Here is a 20,042-nt window from a genome sequence, read left to right as displayed (position 1 = left end):
GACCTATCCCTTACCCTGTCCACCAGGTCCAATACCATGTCTCGCACGCATTCCACAGCCATTTTAGTAGCGTACTTGTTCGAACCCGTCGCCTCCGGCGTCATCTCGTCCTGACACGAACCGAGCTGATGGAACGCCGACTAGCTGCCCGCCAACTACCGGTCGCTCGACCCGCTAAATACGGTCTGATGTTAGAAGCCTTCGCTGTCATGACGGAAAGGCCACACGATGCCATTCAGCAGCCCAGCAGCCTGCCTACCGTATCGCCTATCTAGTCGTCTCATCTGCACGCAACCAAAGCACACAGCCAGCGACCAGCAGCCACTAGGCCGGTTGCCGTTCACCAGCCTACCAACAGATCTGCGACGATCAGTTGCAGATGAGCACTCCTCAAAGGGCATTAAGCGTACCCTAAAGCGCGCGAAACAGAACACCCGCCCGTGCCGCTCCTTCTCCCCTCCCCCACGAAGCAAAGCTTTTCCGGGCATTGTTCTGCCACAAATACTTCAGGGGGAAAAGTCCCTAGGAGCCGCGCTACTTTCCCGACAACAAAAAACATCATCGTTTCCTATTCTCTTCCAGCTGGCGATCCGCGAACAATGCAACGCGCGCTTGTCCTAGGGTGGCAGCTCAATTGAGCGATGCACGCCTTCAACTCGATGACTCTTTGGTGAGGCACCGTCTTTTGTTCTCTCGCGGCCCATCCACACCTACGGGTGATCACTTGACTGATCACCTTGTCCGATGTGCGCCCCATCGGCTGCCCAGAGAGACAGAAAGAGGCAGCGATAACGCGACGCCCGCCCACCCCCATTGGAGTAGGGTGGCCACCGCCGCCCCTTGAGTCCAGTCCCAGAGGCTTGTGCTGACAGCGCCGTCGGGCCATGGGCCACTAACGCAGACCCAATCGCCTGTCAGACTTTCTTTTTCCGTCCTTAGCGGTCCATTCTGGCGGGAGGGGCTACCCCCCCAGTTCCACCGGGCTCATGGATTTCTCTTGGGTGTTTGTCGGTGCCCGCAAGTCGCTTGGTACCAGGTACATGTGAGTACTTCGTACCGACTTCATGGGTCGGGCAGAGACAGCCCCGCCCCCTTTGTCTCGCGAAGCTTGGGGCGCACCTTCGATCAAAGTAGCGTTGGTGAGTCGCGCCGTCAGATCTGTCCTGTGTGCTACCTCGAGCTTTCCGGTTTCGAATCATCTTATGATGAGCAGCCAGGCTTGAGGTACGGTTGTGACGGCGTACCGGCAAGGGATCCTGATGATGAGCGTGCAAGATGGGGCTCACATTTCCTTACCCCTGACGACGCGCTAAGGCAAAGGGACCAGGGGCTTGCGCAAGGACCGGGGGCTGCCAACCATGCAACACCGCGCCGCCCGCTCCCTAAAGGATACTCCCGTTTCTGCCGTTTCGCCGTACATATCCCGCATATCCATCTACTTCGCCTACACGGATGGCCCTATGACAATCCATCTCACCGTGAGATCAACACCCTCACGTCTGTGCACCATTTATGGACAAAACATCCAACAGAGTGCGAGGCGATGCAGCGAGACGGCCTCTGCTGAGGTGCGCGTGCAGACGATTCTAACCCAGTTTGATGTCAGCTGCAGCGTCATGTCATTTTAATGTGGCGCGGGACCAGGTTATTGCAATGGTGTACATGGCACAACACTCAGCTTGACCGCTCAAAACGGCCAATCGCTTATGGCCAGAGTTGCCATCTCCCCCAATCCAACGGTGTCTCCATCACCTCGAACCAGCCTCATGGCTTTACCTGCTGCGTATTTCGGAGATAAATTCCCCAACGAAAGCTCGACCAGAAGTCGCCAACAACAACTCCTGCATAAGACATGGGTTTCGTGCCGCCAAGCGCCTTCTGGTTCCCAATCCAGGCATTCCATCGAATAGCCAATGCGACCCCGGCCATAGTCTACCATCTTGAGATGACTGCTGGGGTTTTCAGGGACGGTGCATCGCTGAGCGGCTTAATGCCCTGATCCGACGACTTTCGCATCCCTGGACTTCAACATCGGTTGTGTTCTGGCGTCGAGTGCGACATTCTTTCCGATGAAAGGGAATCATTTCCCACGCTCGTATTCGAAAGGTTTAACAAAAGCTGCGGTGTACTGCAGAGTGACTTACGACGGATGGTCCCTAGAGTAGTCTAAAAGAAGATTGACCCAGCAGCCATATTTCGGGTTTTGCAGTCTCCTCCAGCTCTTCCTAAAATGGTTCGCTTCATTAGCCTTCCATATCGGTAAGCCACCGGCTCAACTCTGCTTGCAAAGGCGAATATTTACAATTCTCCGCATAAGTCAGGGTGCACTTTTGTCGGGGGGCTCCCACTGCACGGAAAATTCGCAGCACTTGATTCAATCCCTCCAGTCTCGCTTGGAGACGGCAGGCCTCCCCAAATCTTGTGAGCAATTCATGTTCGCGACAAGCCGCTCGTAGTTAACAGGGGCGGCCCGACTTAGCATTAGCCCATCAGCGCTTGGTCAAACCTAGCACGCTCGAGTTCAACGGAGACGAAGTCAGAAAAAGGATCACAGACACGAGTCCCGCTTCAATGGATTACAGTACATAAATATCACTACCTACATACCCCGGTATCAAGAATAATTAAAAGGCAGGAAAAGAATGCTGTTGTGTTACTCGACTAATTAGACCTGAACGTCATGACAAGCGCCAAATGAGTGCCAGTGCCTCCGCATTGCCATTCTCCTGCGCGGGGGGGGGACCCCCCAATGGTTTATGGGGAGATTTCCGCGCCAGCTTTCACGGGCTTATTATGCATGGTGTCAACAGAATTGCTCCAAGTGACTCGGGTTTACGAATCGTGGTATGGCTTCGGACAGCGCGAGAAATGGGCCGTCTCACACGGTTCCCAATTCCCGGGATCGACAGCCACCATCTTCACTCTAGCGCAATCAAATCATTGGATGGACGGCGCCACGAGCACACCAGCCGGATTTTTCGAGCTGGAGCCGCCAGAAAATAATGGCTATCTCCAGCTCCGGATTGCGCTATGCAATGTAAGCTGTAACTGGTTCTAAGCGCACTTTTCTTTTAGGGGTTTCGCTCTATCCCTTGGGATTGTTCAGTCTTCAGGGGTTGTTTCTTTCCTTGTTTCTCGCAAACTATTTTCCTTTTCTCTCGCCTCCACTATCCCCAGACGATCAGAAACCCAGTGTTGTTGGCCGGGTTGTGTTGCTTCCATCTAGCCTCTAGTTATTATCGCGCAGACCATCACTGTGCCCCTCGGGGAGTCGGCGGTCTACAAAACCTGATTGGCCAACGGCAAGCACCTTTATGTAGTTTTCTAAACCGCTAACGAAATTCTAGGGTACTTGTCTTCGTCTGGTCTCGGTAGAAGCAATGTTACCCCAAGGTTCGTTGACATGCTGGCAAACAGCCGTCCAATTAACTTTGCGTCGAGCCTTACATTGAACGCCCTTCTGGGTCCTGTCTCGGCTGCTTTGGGGCACTTGATCCGAAGGGGTTGAGGGCTACGAATACATGGGCAACAATGCAACTGTATCACCGAATGTTTTGAGGTCCCCTACCAGGTTAGGGTGGAAGATCTCATTTGCAGACACTGAGATATCACGAGGACCGCCAAGGAGCACTCCGGCCGGGTCGCTATGGACATGTACAAATCAGGAGTCCGCAGCAGGCGAGACAGCAGGCACCACTGTTGACGGCGGGACGGGCCTCACACAGCCGTTTCGTCCGACTAGCAGTGACGGGTCGATGAGCAACTCTGGGAGCAGCAGAGCAGTTTGACCCAAGGCGTGTACGACAGTGCGGCACTGGCGCATCACTCAAGCTTGGATCGGACACATCGTTGAGACGGAACAAGTCAGCCACCATCGGTCGATGTCAGTACATTGAAGCAAAACCGAGCAAGGAAGGCGTATCGCTAATATGCTAGCCCGACCAACTAGACTGGCGAGTACGATCATGGAGCCGATATTGCGTGCATGCAAGCCAGCGGCGCGCACGCCGCTGGCTGACCCACGCTACCCGGATGAATGCGTTGCGCCCCGCGGCTCACCACGTATGTAGCTTGATGCCAAGCGCCGGGAGGGTCAGGTTAGGCAGACAGACTGGCAAGGCGAGAAGAACAGCTCAATTGATGTTGTCTGACGTGCTCGTACCGGCAAATGTCAAGTCTGATATAGACAGAGAATTCCGATGGGTGGAGCCCGCCCAATCGTATCTGGCCAGTCATTGAGGTTCTTTGCAAACATCGTCTCGTTGCACGGGTTGTTGTTGGTGCGGTCAAGACTGACCATTGAACATGACACCAAGATCTTCGCCGACTAACCAATCAACCAACCAACGAAACAGTCAACGCACTGATCCCAACGCCTTGCGTGCTCCCAGGGCCACACACCGACCTCGACCGCCACTCAGTACCGGTACTTTCGCAATCAGCAATCGGAATCCAGGCCACTGGGCCGCCCGCGAGACAGGGAGGGAGGGCAGGTTAGGATTTGGTCCTCGTCATTGGACAGATCAGGGGACATTGACTTTAGGGCGTCACGTGACGAAAAGCGTATGCATGCAGCCGTCTTTGGCCCGTCGCTCCCGCCAGATTCCCCATTTTTTACCTTCGATTCCCTTGCACCGCTCTCCACGGGCGGGCCACGACCACCCTCCCCTTTCCCCCCCTTACCTTCCTTCGCTGCCTCACCACCACTACCCTCCTCACCACTTCAACCGCCTCCTCTACCGTCGTCGTCGGGTTCCTTGTTCAGAACCTCTTGTCGGTCTCGCGCCCTCCCCTCCCATCTCAATCCAAAAAGAATCTAAAGCCTGCTTGGCCAAACAAGGCTTGCCCACGGACCTCTTGGTTGAAAAGGCTCCAATCCTCCTGCTTCGCCTGTCGTGATAGTCAGGGTGGCCTCCTAGTAGTCACTTGGGCTTCGACAATCACTCACGCCTGGCTACCTGCCTGATCCCTGTCCAAGCTTGCCTTGGCTTGACTTTGGGAACATTGCGAGTGCCGGTCGTGAGCGGTGTCTTAGTCCCAAAGTACAAGAACGGAGGCCAATGTGACCACACCTCGCCGCCCCCCTCCCCCCTCCATTGCCTGTCCCTTTTGTTTTTTTCCCCTTCCTCACGAGTGCCGAGTCTTGAACCCTTTTTGTGGAATGGTGTGGCGAGTGACAGAGTCGGAGGGCAGAAGTGGAAGTGGAAGCAAGGGAGGTTCTGTCCACTCTCTCGAATTGGTTCGAGAACGAGCCAAACCATGCGGCGAAACCAGACCGGTCAAACCCGATGACCACGATGAGAGCGGCGGCGGCAACATTACAACGAGACGACGACGATGTGTTCATCTGTCATAACATCCAGACAGACGCCTTTCCGATTGCGCAAAGAAAGGATGACCTGAAAAGACCTCTCTATACCGAGACAAGCCGCTTCGCTGTTGTTTTTTGCCGACCGGACTACCCTACCCGATGAGATGAGCACGGGGCATTGGGCGTCTGGCCTGTCGACGATTTTGGCTTCCACTGCGCGACGAAAGTGGGAGGAGAAGTGACTTTGCGTCACAGTGCGACGGCTTTACGTCGCACGCGTCGCGACGCCGCCACACATCCTGCCAGCCGGGCGAACCTGGCAACCCTCACCATCTCAAACGAGCAGGGAGATTGGTTGATCGAGTCGAGTCAAGCTTATAGGTGGAAATTGAAACGGAGTCGTGAAAGCGGCTCCCAAACAATGAATATCAGACGGAAGACGAGGGCACAGCCATGGATGAGGGCTCAAGGGCGAGCAGAGTTGAAGTCGTCTGGACGAAGGACGAGAGATGTCGGGGCCGCTGGTTTGACCAGACTGCTGTTGACAAATTCCTGCCTGCGCCCGACATCCACGGCGGCTTCCCCCGGATGACAACCTTTTTTTTTTCTCGTGCCCAACGCCGGTGCCTGGTCCCCAGTTGGCTTCTGTAGCCGATCCAAACCACCGTACAACGAGGTTATTGGACGATAAGCCTCACTCAGTAGACATGGACCAACGGGATTGCTACGACCATATGGCCACTTCATCGTTTGCATGTATCTCTGTATCCGTGTGTCTGGTCACATCAACCGTCTACCACGGGACCTCGGCCGCATGCAGGCTGGACGGGCAGCCAGTGGAGTGGGAGACACCCGCAGCAGCCAGGGCAAGGAGTGGACAGGTAGCCGACGGACCAGGCCATAGGCTAGGATCCATGCCGGATGGATGATTGACGGTTGCCCAACAGACTTCCCGCTGCGCATTAATTCCCCAGCCATGGTCCCTTGGTCCTGCACCGTCCGTCGTTCGGTTAGCAAAGGAGTCCCGTCAGCTCCACGCCAAACGGCGATTGACGACTGCACTACGGCACACTATGGCTGAGGTATAGCTGGGACGCAACGCACTAATCCAACCGGCTACGGTACTTTTCTTGGGTGCATTACCCCTAAGCGGCCTAGCAGCGATGCGATCGATCTTGGTGCACCGTTTCCCCGAAGCCTGAAATCTTTATATTTGATGCCTTGTTGTCTACTGGGACGAAATTCCAGGGGCACGGGAGAAGACTTCCGTAAGGATGACTTCAACTCCTCGCCGGGGTGAAATACAAAAAAAAACCAAAAAAAAAAAAAAAAAAACCGCTATGTACGGTTGGTTGGGCGGTGGCTGGGGACGTAGCCGCGTCCCAACTTGATCACGCCATTGCAGAATAAGTTCCCTGTCCACTGGAAGGAAGGAGTGTGCTGAGTGAGCGGCGCACCTGGCACACACAAGATGGTGGGGAGAGGCAAGTATGGGGACATCGCGCACGAAAGCAACGAGTCTGGCTGGCTCGGACGAACAGACATGGCATGGGTGAGGCCGCAGAAGCACGCACGAGGGCGGCAAAGCAGCGGTGAGCAGAACATCTGACCAGTTCGTCGTGCTCCTGCCACTGAGAAAGAAAGTGACGACTCGGGCCCCCGTCCGTTCCGTACTCGATTGTTCGTTGGGTCCCGTCCCTGAGCCACATCGATATTTCCAATTGCAGCAGAGCTTCCCGAAAGGAAACGATTTATACACCCAAGGACCACTCGCTTCCGTTGGTGCAGCTTGTGTCCCTAGGACGCCTTGCTGTCGCGCGATACGAGTGTTTGTTGTTGGTCGACAAACGAGCGGGAAATGACCTGTCAGATCTGACAACCTGAGTCGTCGCAAGCCACGCAGCGGCGGCGGCGGCGGCGGCGGAAGCATGGCATGAAGGCCAAGTACGGCGGTATCAACCTGGCCATGCCGAGAGAGCCACCGTGTTTTGCATCGTGGCCGGCTTCTTCTGGGTTCCTGACGCCTGGATACGCGAACGCACATCGAACCAGGCTGTGGAAACGGTGAAAAATAACCCTGGAATGAGAGATCTAGGGATTTCTTTCGTCATTCAAACGCCCGATTGGAGAGCAGTGAGGGGTTGCCATTTCCCACCATTCACTGCTCCTCGCCCACCCCATCTTCCATCTTCCCCGCCTGGGCGCCCATCGCCGAAGAAATCTGTCCCAGCTCGTGTCCAATGTTGCCAACACCTTGTAGCAAGATGCAGGTCATGGAAGGACAAAGAACGACTGGCTCTTCATGCGGTAGCCATCCGTTGACGATGTACCACGTACAGTACTTGGTCAAACTTTTGCGCGCCCAGCCCCCGGGCAACCGGGCATCACCCATTGTGCACGTCGCTCAACTCCCGGTTCAGACCTCAGGTTGGGCTTGGTCGAATGGCCCTCTTTCGGGCCACCTGCATGGCTGGTTGCACCCAAGGGGCAGCTCGAACCACTAACACACCTCGACGATATTCGTGCGACTCCAGCCATGGCCGCTTGGGCCCGTCACCGCCCGCATGGTGCTGCAGTCACAAGCTGCGGACCGATGCGGCCTGCAGCAGGATCGGCGTCGATCCGCTTGTTTTTACCACCAAACCTGCCCACGGCAGCTGTCTGTCCAAGTCCGGCCCCCCGTCAGCCCCGGTCACACCGTTAGTCCTCCCCCGTTTCTCCCGGCTCTTGTGCCTCCGCTTGAGGGGAGACTCCCTTTGCTCTTTCGTGTCCTCATCGGAGGCGCCATTATTTCGTAAGCGTGCATCTCAATGCTCGGGGTACATACCTCCACCGCTTACTGCTGGTCTCTGGTTGGCAAGCACTGTGAGCCGTTTACATCGTCTTTTACATCGTCTCACCCTCTGCGCCAGCCAGACGGGACGCTTGCATTCGTCATCTGGGAGGCGTGCGGGTGTACGGATTTACTGAGTACGGAGGCGATGCGAGTGAGGTGTCAGGTCCTGCCGTCCAACCTGTCATGCCTGCAGTGGGGACCTCGGACGGCATCCCCTTTTCTTGCCGGCCCCGCGGCTGTAACCTGATTTGGGTCCCGGGTGCGTCTTCGCATCCCGCCCGGGGTCGTTTCAGTGATCACAAAACGCACGCACACGCACACATGGACGCCAAAAAGTCCAGGGTCCGCCATGGTATGGCCGCAAGCGTTGGAAAAAGCGAGGCAGCCGCAGCCTGGTCCTCAAGACGGGGAGGGGGCGAAGAAGTCGGGAGGGGGCACAGAAGCTGGTTCCACCAAACCCCCCTCCCTGGCTCGGCGACCATTGTCAGACTACAGGATGCGTAGACGAGTGGAGGTCTAGTAAGGAGGAAACGGGACAGAACATTCCTCCATCTCCCTCCGCCTGAATTCAGGCACTACACGTACGTCCAACACGGCGGTGTTTTGCGGCCTGCCCGAACCGGACGGGAAACCCGCACCGCACAACCCCGAAATGCGCCACGCGAAAAACATCTCAATGGTCTCAGACAATAATGTTCACGTGACTTTTCGTGTGTGCCGGATTCTCTTCTGCCACCCCACATGTTTGGTCAAACCCCCGCTCCGGAACACGTTCGTCCCCATCTATTTCATTCGGGGAGCAAGTCCGGGCCCTCTGGTGCGGGACTGGAGCCCTTGTTTTTTTTTTCGATCGCCGAGCTCTAGCTTCGTCCGGCCGGACGTTTCCCGCCCTTACGAAGTGACCGAAAACTCTCCGCGAGAAATCATAAAAACAACGTCAAAGAAGGTTATCCTGGTCGATAAGAGGTCACAAGTGATCAGCAACTCCAAACGGATTGTTGTTGTTTTTTTGTTTTGCTTTTTTCCATTTTGTATCATTTCTTCTCTCACTCTCCCCCGGGCCACACGGGATCCCAAACATTAATTCTTGTGCCCTCCAATCAACGGCGGGGAAAGCAGAAGAAGAAAAGACTCAAGGTTTGAGCGACGGAGGGGAAGAGAAGAAAAAAACGAACTTTCAACAAAAACCAGAGCCGCACCCCTTCTAGTATAGGAGGCCGGAGTGCAAGCTCCACCCATCACCAATCTGCAAGTTCGAAAAAGACAAACCATGGCTGATACCGACACGGCTAGGGTCAACAAGGCCTACTTCAAGTGCGTGCACACACCCCCGTCTGGCTTCCTTATGCCCATCCTCGAAGAGGGCTCATGATAGTGCGATCCGAGTCACATCCGGTTTGTCCGCTTCCTCTTCCCCGGGTTCCTGCAGACTAAACCGGTACTCCTCTTTCGCCAGTCTTTCATGTACGGGTACTTTGGTGGGCCCTTTCTTGACTTTAAGAGACGCGGCCAGGGGGAACGAGGGGGGCGGGCGAAACGTCAAGACGCGTTCGATGCATATTGTACTACCGTTGCCCATGTCCGGGATAAACTGAACAAACCAAAAAAAGAAAGTGAAGAAGACCTGGCTAATATAGTCGCCACCCCCAGCAAACTCGCTGCCGAGTACGACGCGAGGTACGAGAAGACAACCTTGCAGCTCGAGAGGGAGGTTCGCAAGCGCAAGGACTTTATTGGCGCGGACTGGGTTGTCGACGAGGACGAGGACAGTGATGGCGTCGACGGCAGTGAGGACGAAACCGCGCAACCGCTGCCGGCGGCTACGGGAAGCAAGCGCGTAAGACTCCTCGACTACGCCTGCGGGACCGGCCTGATATCGAGGGTGAGTTTCTTGCCATTTCCTTTCCCCCTTCCTCTTTCTCCCCCCCTTTCTGGGTTTCTTGTTTTTCTGTGCTTCTGAGTGTTGTTTGTCCGAGTCTTCTCGAGGGTGGTGTCCCTCGGTTGATTGATTGTTTGTTTTGTTTGCTTGTTTCGCATGTCGTGTGTACATACGTTTTCTGTGTAACTACTCTATTTGCGGTTGCCTTCCACCCCCCCTGTTTATTTACGTAAAGAGCGTATGATGTGAGAGTTGAAAGGCAGGTGACACTTTGAAGCTGACGAACTGGGACGGATGTAGGCCCTCGCGCAGTTCACGACGCATTGCGTCGGCATTGACATCTCCGAGAACATGGTGGCAGCTTACAACGCCCGGGCCGAGAACCAGGTGAGCACTTGCAATGAATGGTTCCTATGTTTAGCCTGGTTTGTCTGTCCCCTCCTTGATTTGTACACGCGGCACCCGAGGCACACAAACACGGACTCGGAAAGACCAAACGAAAGAGAGAAAGGAAGGAAAAGAAAGAAAGAAAAAAAAATTTAAAGGACCCCCAGCCCCTATCGACACACCATTACTATTCCTGTTCCGCCCATGAATCTGAGTGGTGAAGGGGGAGAGTTTTCGAGCGTACGCGAGACCAGACCGTTCGCCTCAGAGTGTGCCCAGACTCTGTTTGCACAGACAATAAGGAGGGGGGCCATGGGAAGGGGGGTCCTGCGGTCCAGAAGTCTGACCGTCTGAAATCCCTTTCTCACACCTCACGTTGGTCTCATCTCAGCCCTGCTGACCTTGCCTTTGCACCCTCCCCCCCTTGTCTTGGAAAAATGACGTGGACACACTTGCTTGCCCTCCCCGCCATCTCACTATCTCATCCCATCTTACATGTTGTCCCGGTCCCTCCCCCCCCCCCCCCCCCCCCCCTTTCCCCTCCCTCGGCCGTGGCCGACGGGCCACGGCGCGCGCACGGGGAAGTCTTCACACGACCAAACACCAGAGGAAAAACTCTGCGCAAGTTTGGGGAGGGAATTAGGGGGGGGTGGTTAAAAGAAAAAACGCACGGCAAGCTTGGCTGACTGACATATCTTTCTTCTTCTTAAAACGCAGGGTCTAACCACCGACGAGATGCGCGCCTACCAAGGCGACCTCACGGACCCGTCCGATCCGGACCCGCCGGCGTTCTCCGCCTCGTCTGACCCGGACGGCCGGTTCCGCGACTTTGACGTTGCCGGCGTCGGTCTCGGGTTCCACCACTTTGCCGACCCGGAGCTCTCGGCGCGCCGCATCGTCGAGCGGCTGCGGCCCGGCGGCGTGTTTGTCATCCTTGACTTCCTGCCGCACGGGACCATGGACGCCGCGCTGCCGGCGGCCAACACGGTTGTGCACCACGGCTTCTCCGAGGAGAGGATGCGCGCAATCTTTGAGCAAGCTGGCGCGGGCAAGGACTTTGCCTTGGAGGAGCTCGGGAGCGGCATCGTTTTTGGAGGGCATGGGCATAGCCACGGGGATGGTCACAATCATGGGCATAAGCATGGTGACGGGCATGATGAGCATGGACACGGACATGGCCATGGGCACGGTCATGGAGAGGGAAAGGAGGGGATGAGGAGGAAGGTGTTCCTCGCGCGGGGAACCAAGGCGTAGGCAGGGCATTCAGCCACGGATGACGGTTCTATGAGGAATTGGACCTTGGATTGTGCTATAGCAAGCAACAGCCTAACACATGCCTAATGTGCGCGGGCTGCATTGCATGCTCGTTCTCCAGTCCTGAAGGTTTACTTTTGGGCCTGTTGTGCCTCTTGTGCCTCCTTCGCTTGCTGCTCCTTCTCGATGATGTCGACGGCGAAAGCGCCTCCCAGCAAGATGGCGGGCTCCTCAATGCTGTGATGTTCGTAGCTACATCACACGCGTCAGTTTCGCTTCGTGTTCCATGGCATATGACGGCCGAATAGCAAACTGCCGGCCGCTACAGGTGCAGCTGTGTCTGCAACCGGGCTGAACTCACCTCAGAGTGCCGACACCGCCGGCTTCCAGCAGGAACGCCGGGCCGTCCTGGAGTGTCTTGCCGGCCCAGCGCATGGCAAAGGCGCGAAGGATGTGGCCGTGGGCGACGATGAGAACGTCGCCATTGGGCGCATCCTTGTTGCCAATGACGGGCTTGTGCCACCTTTCGCGGATGTCCTTGATCAAGCGGTCCAAACGGTCAGTGACGTCTTGAGGGCTCCTATTATGGGTCAGCGTCGGCGTCTTTGTGTTCCTTCCGTCGTCTCCGGTAGACTTCTCCTGGCACTATGCAACCAATGGTGACTGAACCATCGAAGCATCGTTGTAGGTTTTCTTTTTGTCCATCTGGAGGCCCTCCCAAGTAGCACACGGATGACCGATGGTTTTGACCAGGCGGTTCCGCAGGTTGCAGAGAGAGCAGGATAGAAAAAGGGCCTAGGGCAATACTCACTCTCCGCCGGGGCAGCCATCGCGCCAAATATCCCAGTTCTCGCCGAGGCCCTGCTCCTTGCGGATGCGGCGGATCTCGGGGGACGTGATGCCCTCGTAGTTACCGTAGTCCCACTCGCGGATATCCTCAGTTACCTCGACGTGGGCGTTGCAATAAGGCCCGTCGCCGTCGATATCGCCATGACACTTCCAGGGGAGGTCGTCGCTAATGCCGAGGTTCAAGAGCTCAAAGGTGCGCTGAGCACGCCTACGGGGGAGACGTAGCTGACATGTCTTTAGTTGATGTTCATCATGCGTGAAGATGTGTCTTGATTCAAGACAGACGGGTGGCACTATGATGTGACCCGTTGAATATTAAGAGCAGGCTGAAGCTGAAGAGCGGCAAGCCAGGCTGCCGAGACTGAACGCAGACTCACATGTGAGAGATTCTCTTGGGCACGATGAGCCGGTCGCTGCCCACGAGAGCGCGGCCGGTGGCGCGCACACGCCTTTCGCCGTTGGCAGTCAAGGGGATGTCGGTGCTGCCCGTGTGGCGGCCATTGAGGGACCACTCCGTCTCGCCGTGGCGGATGACGAAGACGCGGGGGTTGTCATGCCGGGCGACCGGTGCTGCTGAGAGCCTGAGATCGGGCTCGTGGTCTCGAAGAGCGGGTGTAACCTCGGAGGGGAGTGGGAAGGTTATGCGATCTGTGCTGACGCCGTCTCTTTCGCGGGGAAGCGGGAGGCGATCTAAGGGAGCGCGCAAGAATGTCGAGTTAGCTTATACTACTTTGTTACAGCGGCTACGATCTGGAGAATGTGTATGGGTGTGCCTGTGACGTTCGTGCATAAGGGCAGAGTTTTGCAAGATGATGGGCAGCGAATGGGATAAAGTTGAGACGACGACTGAATGACGTTGCCGATGAGCGATTTGGCTTCGTGCACAGCCGTCCCGCTCTTCCCGCCTTTCCGCTCCATCTCAGCTCCGCACTCGTGGAAAGAGAAGACGATGGAGGTGGCCTCGGCATACATAGCACTAAAACTGTCACCCTGCAAGAGCCAACTTTGACTGATGAAGCCGATGGTCCAAGCCCATCATCCCGCGATATATGATATATCAGCCAAGCCTATGCGGGGGAGGCAGTGCTGCAAATCTTCCCTTGTCTTCCCGTCCGTCTGCCAATGTTTCTTTGATTTCCTGATTTTCCTCGGCACCGCAAAAGGACAAGCAAATCCGCCCCCCCTGCATCACATCTCTCTAGGCTCCGAGAACGAGACGAGATCGTTCTCCACGTACGCCTCGCGTGCACTTGCCGCTTCTTGCGTCCCATGTATCCGCTGTCATCGGCTTCTGTGACACCTGTCTGATTTGATGCGGCTAGGGTAGAGCGAAAGACCGAGGAGGAAATAAGGTATTGTGGCAGAGACGGAGACCCTCAATCGTGTGCCGTGACTTGTGTTTCAGGAGGAACTGCGACAGGCAGGGGCGGCGCAACCCCCCATGCAAGCCCAACTAGGCTATAGTTGATAAGAGAGGGAAAAATAAGGGACTTTGTTTTTTTCTGCCACAGCGGATTAATGCCGGGAGAGAGAGAGCAAGGAGGCGTGGTAGGGTACGAGGTCAGAAGACGAAGGGGGAAGGGATGATGGGTGCAAGAAATACTAGGTGTTGGCGATAGCAAGGGTAAGTGGGGAGGGGAGGACCGAGGAGCTCTCACGAAGTCTGTTTCAACGCACCAGAAAGAAGTGGAAATGATTGAGCCCGTTTGAGAAGACAAAAAAGGCAGTTGACTCGGTTCGGTTCTCTGTTACCTTCTTATCTCTGTCAGCTTTCCGCTCGCTCCGGGGTTGTATGGCGCCAAGTGATCGAAAAAAAAAAGATTTCTTTCTCCGTTTCTCTTCCACACGGGTTTTATATCGAGTGTACCAACTTTCGGAGACGGGAAACCGGGCTCTTATTAAAAGCTGTCAACTCTCTCTGCTCCAGCACCTTGTTTGCTTCACAAAAAGCCCGCTGCATCAGTCATGGCCCAGGGCGACGACGTCACGCTAGGCCCAGCATTGGCAGGCCGATTACTAAGAGCGCTGGGTCGCCCTCTCCAGCGGGGCTCCCACCACAATCACTACGGCGTTTCCGCTTCCGGATCAGACGCGATTGCGCTGGAGCTTGTTGCTTGGCCTTCATCGCCCGCCCCAACGGAGCCGACGACGCCGATCTCGACCTCGACACCGACTACGACGGACGGCAACACCGCTTACGACTTCGATTCGCGCGATTGTCATTCCCCACAGACGATCAAGAGACGCCCGTATAGTCAATCACTATTGGATAGCTCGCAGGGTCACAGGCGAGCCAACTCTCTTGACTCGACGACTACCGACTCTTCGACTGCGTCCACATCTTCGTCGTCTTCTTCGCGCTCCCGGTGGGAGACGTTTGGCCAGTACGAATTGACGACGGCATATCGTAACCCGAAACACGTCGAAGACCGAAGGAGTAGGCAGTCGAGGGAAGTCTGGAGAGAATACTGGTGATTCTCCCGAACCGGCCAAGTCGTTTAGAGCAGGAGGAAGAAAAGAGACATCCCTCCCACCCCGAGTGCCGAGATGAGCGGCTTCACAAAGTTCCGCGCCGGCCTCACGGCTGCCGGCTGTGCCGCCATCATCTTTACCGGCGCCACCTACGGCGCCGGCCTCAAGACCCAGAAGGAATGGAAAGAGGTAAGCCGGACAACCACCCCCTACTTATTCTTCTTGTCTTAGAACTCGTGCATGTTGACACTGCATGTTCAGGAAAGGAAAAATTTCTGGGAGTCCCCATACGATGAGCAAATCTCCCTTCTCGAGGGTCAGCGCGGCCGCTTGGTCACGGAGCGCCGCAACTGGGAGAGGAAGCTCACTTACTTGGAGGAGAGGATAAAGGAGAGGGAGCCCAAGAGGCCCGAGAGCTGACCAGAACGGACGAACCATTCCCATCAAGTTTGCGATCTCCGCAGCCATGAAGCGGGCGGCGTCGACAACTGGACTCTCCGCACGATGCTCACCTGGTTTGCGAGTGCCAAGGGGTCGCCTCCGTGCAGATGAGGCCTCGCCCAAGGGTGCGCTGGCACGCCGTCACGAAGCGAGTAACTTGTTGCTTCTCACCTGTCTCCCCGCGATCATCACATTGCGGTCGCATGATAACACATCAAGAGCTGTACACCATTGTAACCATAATTGTAGCAATCACCGCATGTGTAAGAAACTGTAGCCATTACATTCGTCGATCCGTCTGTCTATGCCCTAGTGCTTTATCCCCGTCAATGGCTTGTTTTGAATGCCTCCCATAACCTCGTTACCGCTCGAAAACGCCAAGTCGATGCTCCCGACAGCCCGTGCCAGCTGGAACTCTTACTCGGTCTTACCATCATTATCAATCGTCGGAAGGGGAATGGCCCGGTAGAGACAGATGAGGGCAGAGTGTGACTCGCCGCCACCGGCCAGAGCATCGATCTTGTCGGGCGTTACCTCTGACACCTTGTCGTCGTTGAACCACCACCAGTTGCCGTCCTCCTCGCCCTTCTTACCGGTCTTGGGGTCGACAGGGGCAGTCTTCTTGACGTAAGCAGTGTAGTGGCCGCTGTCGGCGCTCGCTCCTTGGTGAGTGACGACGCCACGCAGCTCGTAGATTCCAGACTGGTTGGCGCCTTCGTCCTTGACCAGGTCCTGGTTGACCAGAGCGTAGAGCTCCTTCTTGGCGGCGATGAGAGCCGCGTCCTTCTCGGCCTCGACCTCGGCGTCGGTCTTGAATGTCTCGGTCATTTCAGTATCGCCGTCGGAAGTCGTGGCGACCGGCTTTCCAGATCTCTCTGCCTTCCTATCGTTGGCCTTCTCCAGAGCCGTCTTGCCCTCGGGACCACCAGAGGCTCCAGCGATGTCGCCTCGGTCGACAGGGTTGATCTTACGCCTCTTCCGGGCCCGCTCAATATCCTCCTCATCCTTGCGAATCTCGCGAACCTTGTCACGCACAGGGATGAGAGCCTTCTTCAGCTCATCGGTACAGAACTCGACGACGTCAAGCTCATGGGGAAAGGTGACCTTGCGCATAATCTTGGCCTTCTTCTGCACCTCGCGCTTCCAGAAAAATCGAACAAAGTGAACAGTGAGGTACTTGGGCAGTCGTGAGATCAGCGACTTCTTGGTGTAGGTCGTATCCCTGTCCAGGACTGCAGACTTCTTCTCTAGCTTCTCCGTCAGGGCAGCCAGGATACCGTCACGTAGGTGGTTGACAGATGAATCAATGTGGCAGTTGAGCTTGAGGAAGGTCTCGCTTGACTTGACCGGCTCCTCGCCACCGTCCCTAGCGGCTTGCTCGTCAACCTCAAGTGTGGACTGGAGCTCTCCAGCCATGTATCTGTCGATGAACGAGGAGCCTTCCGACTCGGAAAGCTTCTGCTTCAACTGGGAGATGATCTGAGACCAAGCCTCCTCGGCATCTTGTTGGGCGTAGCCAGCTCCGGTCTTGGACTTCTCGGCAAACTGCGGGTAGACCATGCGCAAAGTGCTCAAGAAGGTGAGAGGGGGAATGCTACCCTGGGTCTCCGACATGTTCTTGTACAAATCCGTGAGCTGGGTAGCGATATCGGTCGAGCTAAGACCGAAGCTGCTGCCGGCACCGCCGCTGCCTGACTTGTATGTGGTGAGAGCACCCTGGAGTTCGGGGATCGATCGAAGGGTTTGGAGGGTCGAATTGAGGTAACAAGTATTGCCCAGGTTGGTGAGACCGGCGGGGGTGGCGCCCTCTTGCTGGGCGGCTTCTGCTTCGGTCATGTCCTCGACGAACTTGATAGCTTCCTTGGGACGGGCGAGGTCTGCGTTCTCTCCGGATGGTTTGCCCATCATCATGAGTGTGGCGCCGGCCTTGAGGCCGAACTTGGACATGTCATCATCGTCCTTGACCTGTTTGCCCTTGACAAGGATCTTCTGTCGCTCAGGCTCGACGCCCGTCAAGCTGTAGAGTTGGTACTTGAATGTTTCGCCATTGGAGGAGGTGTCGATTTCAACCTGGTACTTAGTGCCTTGGTGGCTAACGGTGACTGCCTCTAGAGTCAGAAAACAGCCGAGAATCCGGTGGTTTGTTGAGGATGCTCACCTGGTATTGACGCCATTGTTTCGTTGCAATGCTGATCGGACTTGTTGCAGAGAAAAAGAACGATACGTGCAGTATGGTGAACAAAATCCCGACTGCGAAACGTGCAGGTCAAGGAGAAGTTTGTTGAAGGCACCAGGCGGTTTGCGTCAGTACGGATACCTTGGAGTGGGCGGGCAGTAGTACAAGGCAGCACGCGGAAGGTTAGCGGGGAAGCGGTGTACCTGCAGGGTCCGTTTCAGCTGCCGATCCGCTTATTAGGATATCCTCTTGTACCGTCCTTTTGCCGCATCTGCTACCGCTTTCGACAGTCTTCCACGTCTTCGGAAGTAGGGGCGTCCCTTGGTCATCAACGGAATTTCCTTGACCCAAAAACTTGATTTCCTGAATGGCTCTAATTGCGGCTATTTCCCAAAAAATTCCGCAAGTAAATTGCCTTATTAATTATCTATCTGAACCCATCAATGGAAGCTATTAGGTATATGCATCTATAGAGTACAGGCGGGGGATCGCCACTAAGGAGCTTGCTTCTAGATCACGTGAAGTAGCTATCAGGTACAGCTGATTCAGCAAGGAACGGTGACAGCTACGCATGAGGTGGAGCTGCGGCGGTGCTACCCGCCCCACTACGAAACGTCAGGCTTCCGGCTGAGCGAACCTCACGAACCCCGCGGTCAACATCCAACTCCAACCTCTCAGCATCTCAACGGTTGGACGCGGCCACGTCTCGCCATCATGGTTAGTAGTCCCTTTGCAATTGGATTCAGTTCCAATGCACTAACTTTGCCCGAATAGTCTCAGTCCCTTCGACCCTACCTCCAGGCTGTCCGGAGCAGTCTGACGGCCGCCCTGACGCTCTCCAACTTCGCTTCACAAACTGCCGAACGGCACAATGTCCCCGAGATCGAGGCGCAGACATCCCCCGAAGTCCTCCTGACCCCCTTGACCATCGCCCGAAACGAGAACGAGCGAGTCCTGATCGAGCCGAGCATCAACTCTGTGCGCATATCCATCAAGATCAAGCAGGCCGACGAGATTGAGCACATCCTGGTCCACAAATTCACCCGTTTCCTGACACAGAGAGCCGAGTCTTTCTTCATCTTGCGGAGAAAGCCCATCAAGGTAGGCGGGACACCTAAACGCTGTCTGATCGAGCTCACAAAAAGGGCAATGCCACGTGGCATACGGCTTGTGTACGTGGAACGACCGCGCTGACTAGGCTTGCTAGGGATATGATATTTCTTTCCTGATTACCAACTTCCACACCGAGGAGATGCTGAAGCACAAGCTGGTGGACTTTATAATTCAATTCATGGAGGAGGTCGATAAGGAGATTTCGGAGATGAAGCTCTTCGTCCGTGCCCCTGAACTCTCCTTAGCCACAAAGACGGTTGCTGACATCTTGCAGTTGAACGCCAGAGCTAGATTCGTTGCTGAATCTTTCCTGACTCCCGTAAGTGCTTCCGGCCAATTTATGTTGTTGTCGCGTTATTAACCGCTTTCTCAGTTCGATTAAAATACCCTACAGCAAGCGTAACATGAGCTAGGAGGTTGAATTTAGGCACTAGGAGGACGAGCTCCTGTCGGTTGAACCGGTTGTTCGGCCACGCTGAAGTACTGGGCCAAGATCATGATTTGGGGTTAGATGTTGGCTCGAGCGCTGCCGGAATGCCGGGATCCACAATGGTTCCGACCTTGATAGCGGTCCGCAAATCCGGGGCCGAGTGGGAACGACGACATCGGGCCTCATACTTGATACAAAATTCAGATGCGATCACGATTCTCGATTGACATGCGTTTAAGCGATTTATTGCCTCGAACCCCTGTGCCAACCCAAGGCCAATGTTACCATTGGACATGAACTAGACAGCAGCTCTTTCCCAAGTACTATATGTCAGCCACAGTCGTATGAGCAAGCTGTTCGTTTCTTGGCTGCTTTTAACATGCAACGCTACATACTACTATACAAATCCTGAGATGTCACTTTATTTCACGGTCGAACATCGTTGCATTGTCCAAGGCCATCTAGAATTGGCTATCAAGGGCCGAGGAGCGTTGGTTCATATTTAATCAATTGAGATGGGATTTCTGGCTGAAACCATCGAAAGAGATGGTTTTCTAACTTGATTTTGTATGTTTATCCTGGGACTTTCATTGATTAACCAGATATACCTACTCTTGTAACTATAGCACTTTGCCATTCCCCACCATCCACGTTGTCCATCCTCGTCGTCCTTTGTCGGCGCCCATCATCATCTCAAACCCTCTAAACCAGGACATTGAATACTTGATATAATCACTCTGCTGCATCCGTTGAATGTTTCCCTGCTAGCTAAACTTACAAACTCTTTCACCTCGATCCCACAAACACGGTTTGCCTCTTAGCCTTCCATCCTCCTCAAGCCTCACCATCCCATAACAGACTTCTCCTTTTCCACTTCCTACCTCACCTCCGAAC

The 20,042-nt window shown here is 55.4% G+C and overlaps 6 protein-coding genes across 6 annotated transcripts; 3 read left to right on the top strand and 3 right to left on the bottom strand.

Moving 5' to 3' along the window:
• Positions 1–7,469: 7,469 nt before the first annotated feature.
• ColSpa_06253 (uncharacterized protein) lies at positions 7,470–7,703 on the bottom strand (the record flags this gene model as incomplete). The annotated part of the gene is made up of 1 exon (XM_049272465.1): positions 7,470–7,703. One exon carries the CDS (start codon positions 7,701–7,703, stop codon positions 7,470–7,472), a length of 234 nt encoding a protein of 77 aa, XP_049128422.1.
• A 3,445-nt stretch (positions 7,704–11,148) lies between these two features.
• ColSpa_06252 (uncharacterized protein) lies at positions 11,149–11,667 on the top strand (the record flags this gene model as incomplete). Its single annotated transcript, XM_049272464.1, has 1 exon — positions 11,149–11,667. One exon carries the CDS (start codon positions 11,149–11,151, stop codon positions 11,665–11,667), a length of 519 nt encoding a protein of 172 aa, XP_049128421.1.
• Positions 11,668–11,798: 131 nt separating this feature from the next.
• Positions 11,799–13,488, bottom strand: ColSpa_06251 (sedoheptulose-1,7-bisphosphatase, chloroplastic; the record flags this gene model as incomplete). Its single annotated transcript, XM_049272463.1, has 5 exons — positions 11,799–11,904; positions 12,029–12,247; positions 12,479–12,724; positions 12,894–13,135; positions 13,372–13,488. The coding sequence occupies 5 exons, from the start codon at positions 13,486–13,488 to the stop codon at positions 11,799–11,801; spliced, it is 930 nt and encodes a 309-aa protein (XP_049128420.1).
• Positions 13,489–14,481: 993 nt separating this feature from the next.
• ColSpa_06250 (uncharacterized protein) lies at positions 14,482–14,991 on the top strand (the record flags this gene model as incomplete). Its single annotated transcript, XM_049272462.1, has 1 exon — positions 14,482–14,991. One exon carries the CDS (start codon positions 14,482–14,484, stop codon positions 14,989–14,991), a length of 510 nt encoding a protein of 169 aa, XP_049128419.1.
• A 72-nt stretch (positions 14,992–15,063) lies between these two features.
• ColSpa_06249 (uncharacterized protein) lies at positions 15,064–15,408 on the top strand (the record flags this gene model as incomplete). The annotated part of the gene is made up of 2 exons (XM_049272461.1): positions 15,064–15,177; positions 15,220–15,408. 2 exons carry the CDS (start codon positions 15,064–15,066, stop codon positions 15,406–15,408), a joined length of 303 nt encoding a protein of 100 aa, XP_049128418.1.
• A 438-nt stretch (positions 15,409–15,846) lies between these two features.
• ColSpa_06248 (ubiquitin carboxyl-terminal hydrolase 8) lies at positions 15,847–17,603 on the bottom strand (the record flags this gene model as incomplete). Its single annotated transcript, XM_049272460.1, has 2 exons — positions 15,847–17,537; positions 17,588–17,603. 2 exons carry the CDS (start codon positions 17,601–17,603, stop codon positions 15,847–15,849), a joined length of 1,707 nt encoding a protein of 568 aa, XP_049128417.1.
• Between the last annotated feature and the right edge of the window lie 2,439 nt (positions 17,604–20,042).

This window comes from Colletotrichum spaethianum (genome assembly GCF_022836535.1).
Source record: "Colletotrichum spaethianum MAFF 239500 DNA, contig14, whole genome shotgun sequence".
Taxonomy (NCBI): Eukaryota; Fungi; Ascomycota; class Sordariomycetes; order Glomerellales; family Glomerellaceae; genus Colletotrichum; species Colletotrichum spaethianum.
Note: the sequence above shows the minus strand (reverse complement) of the source record. Positions and strands in the feature narration are given on the sequence as shown.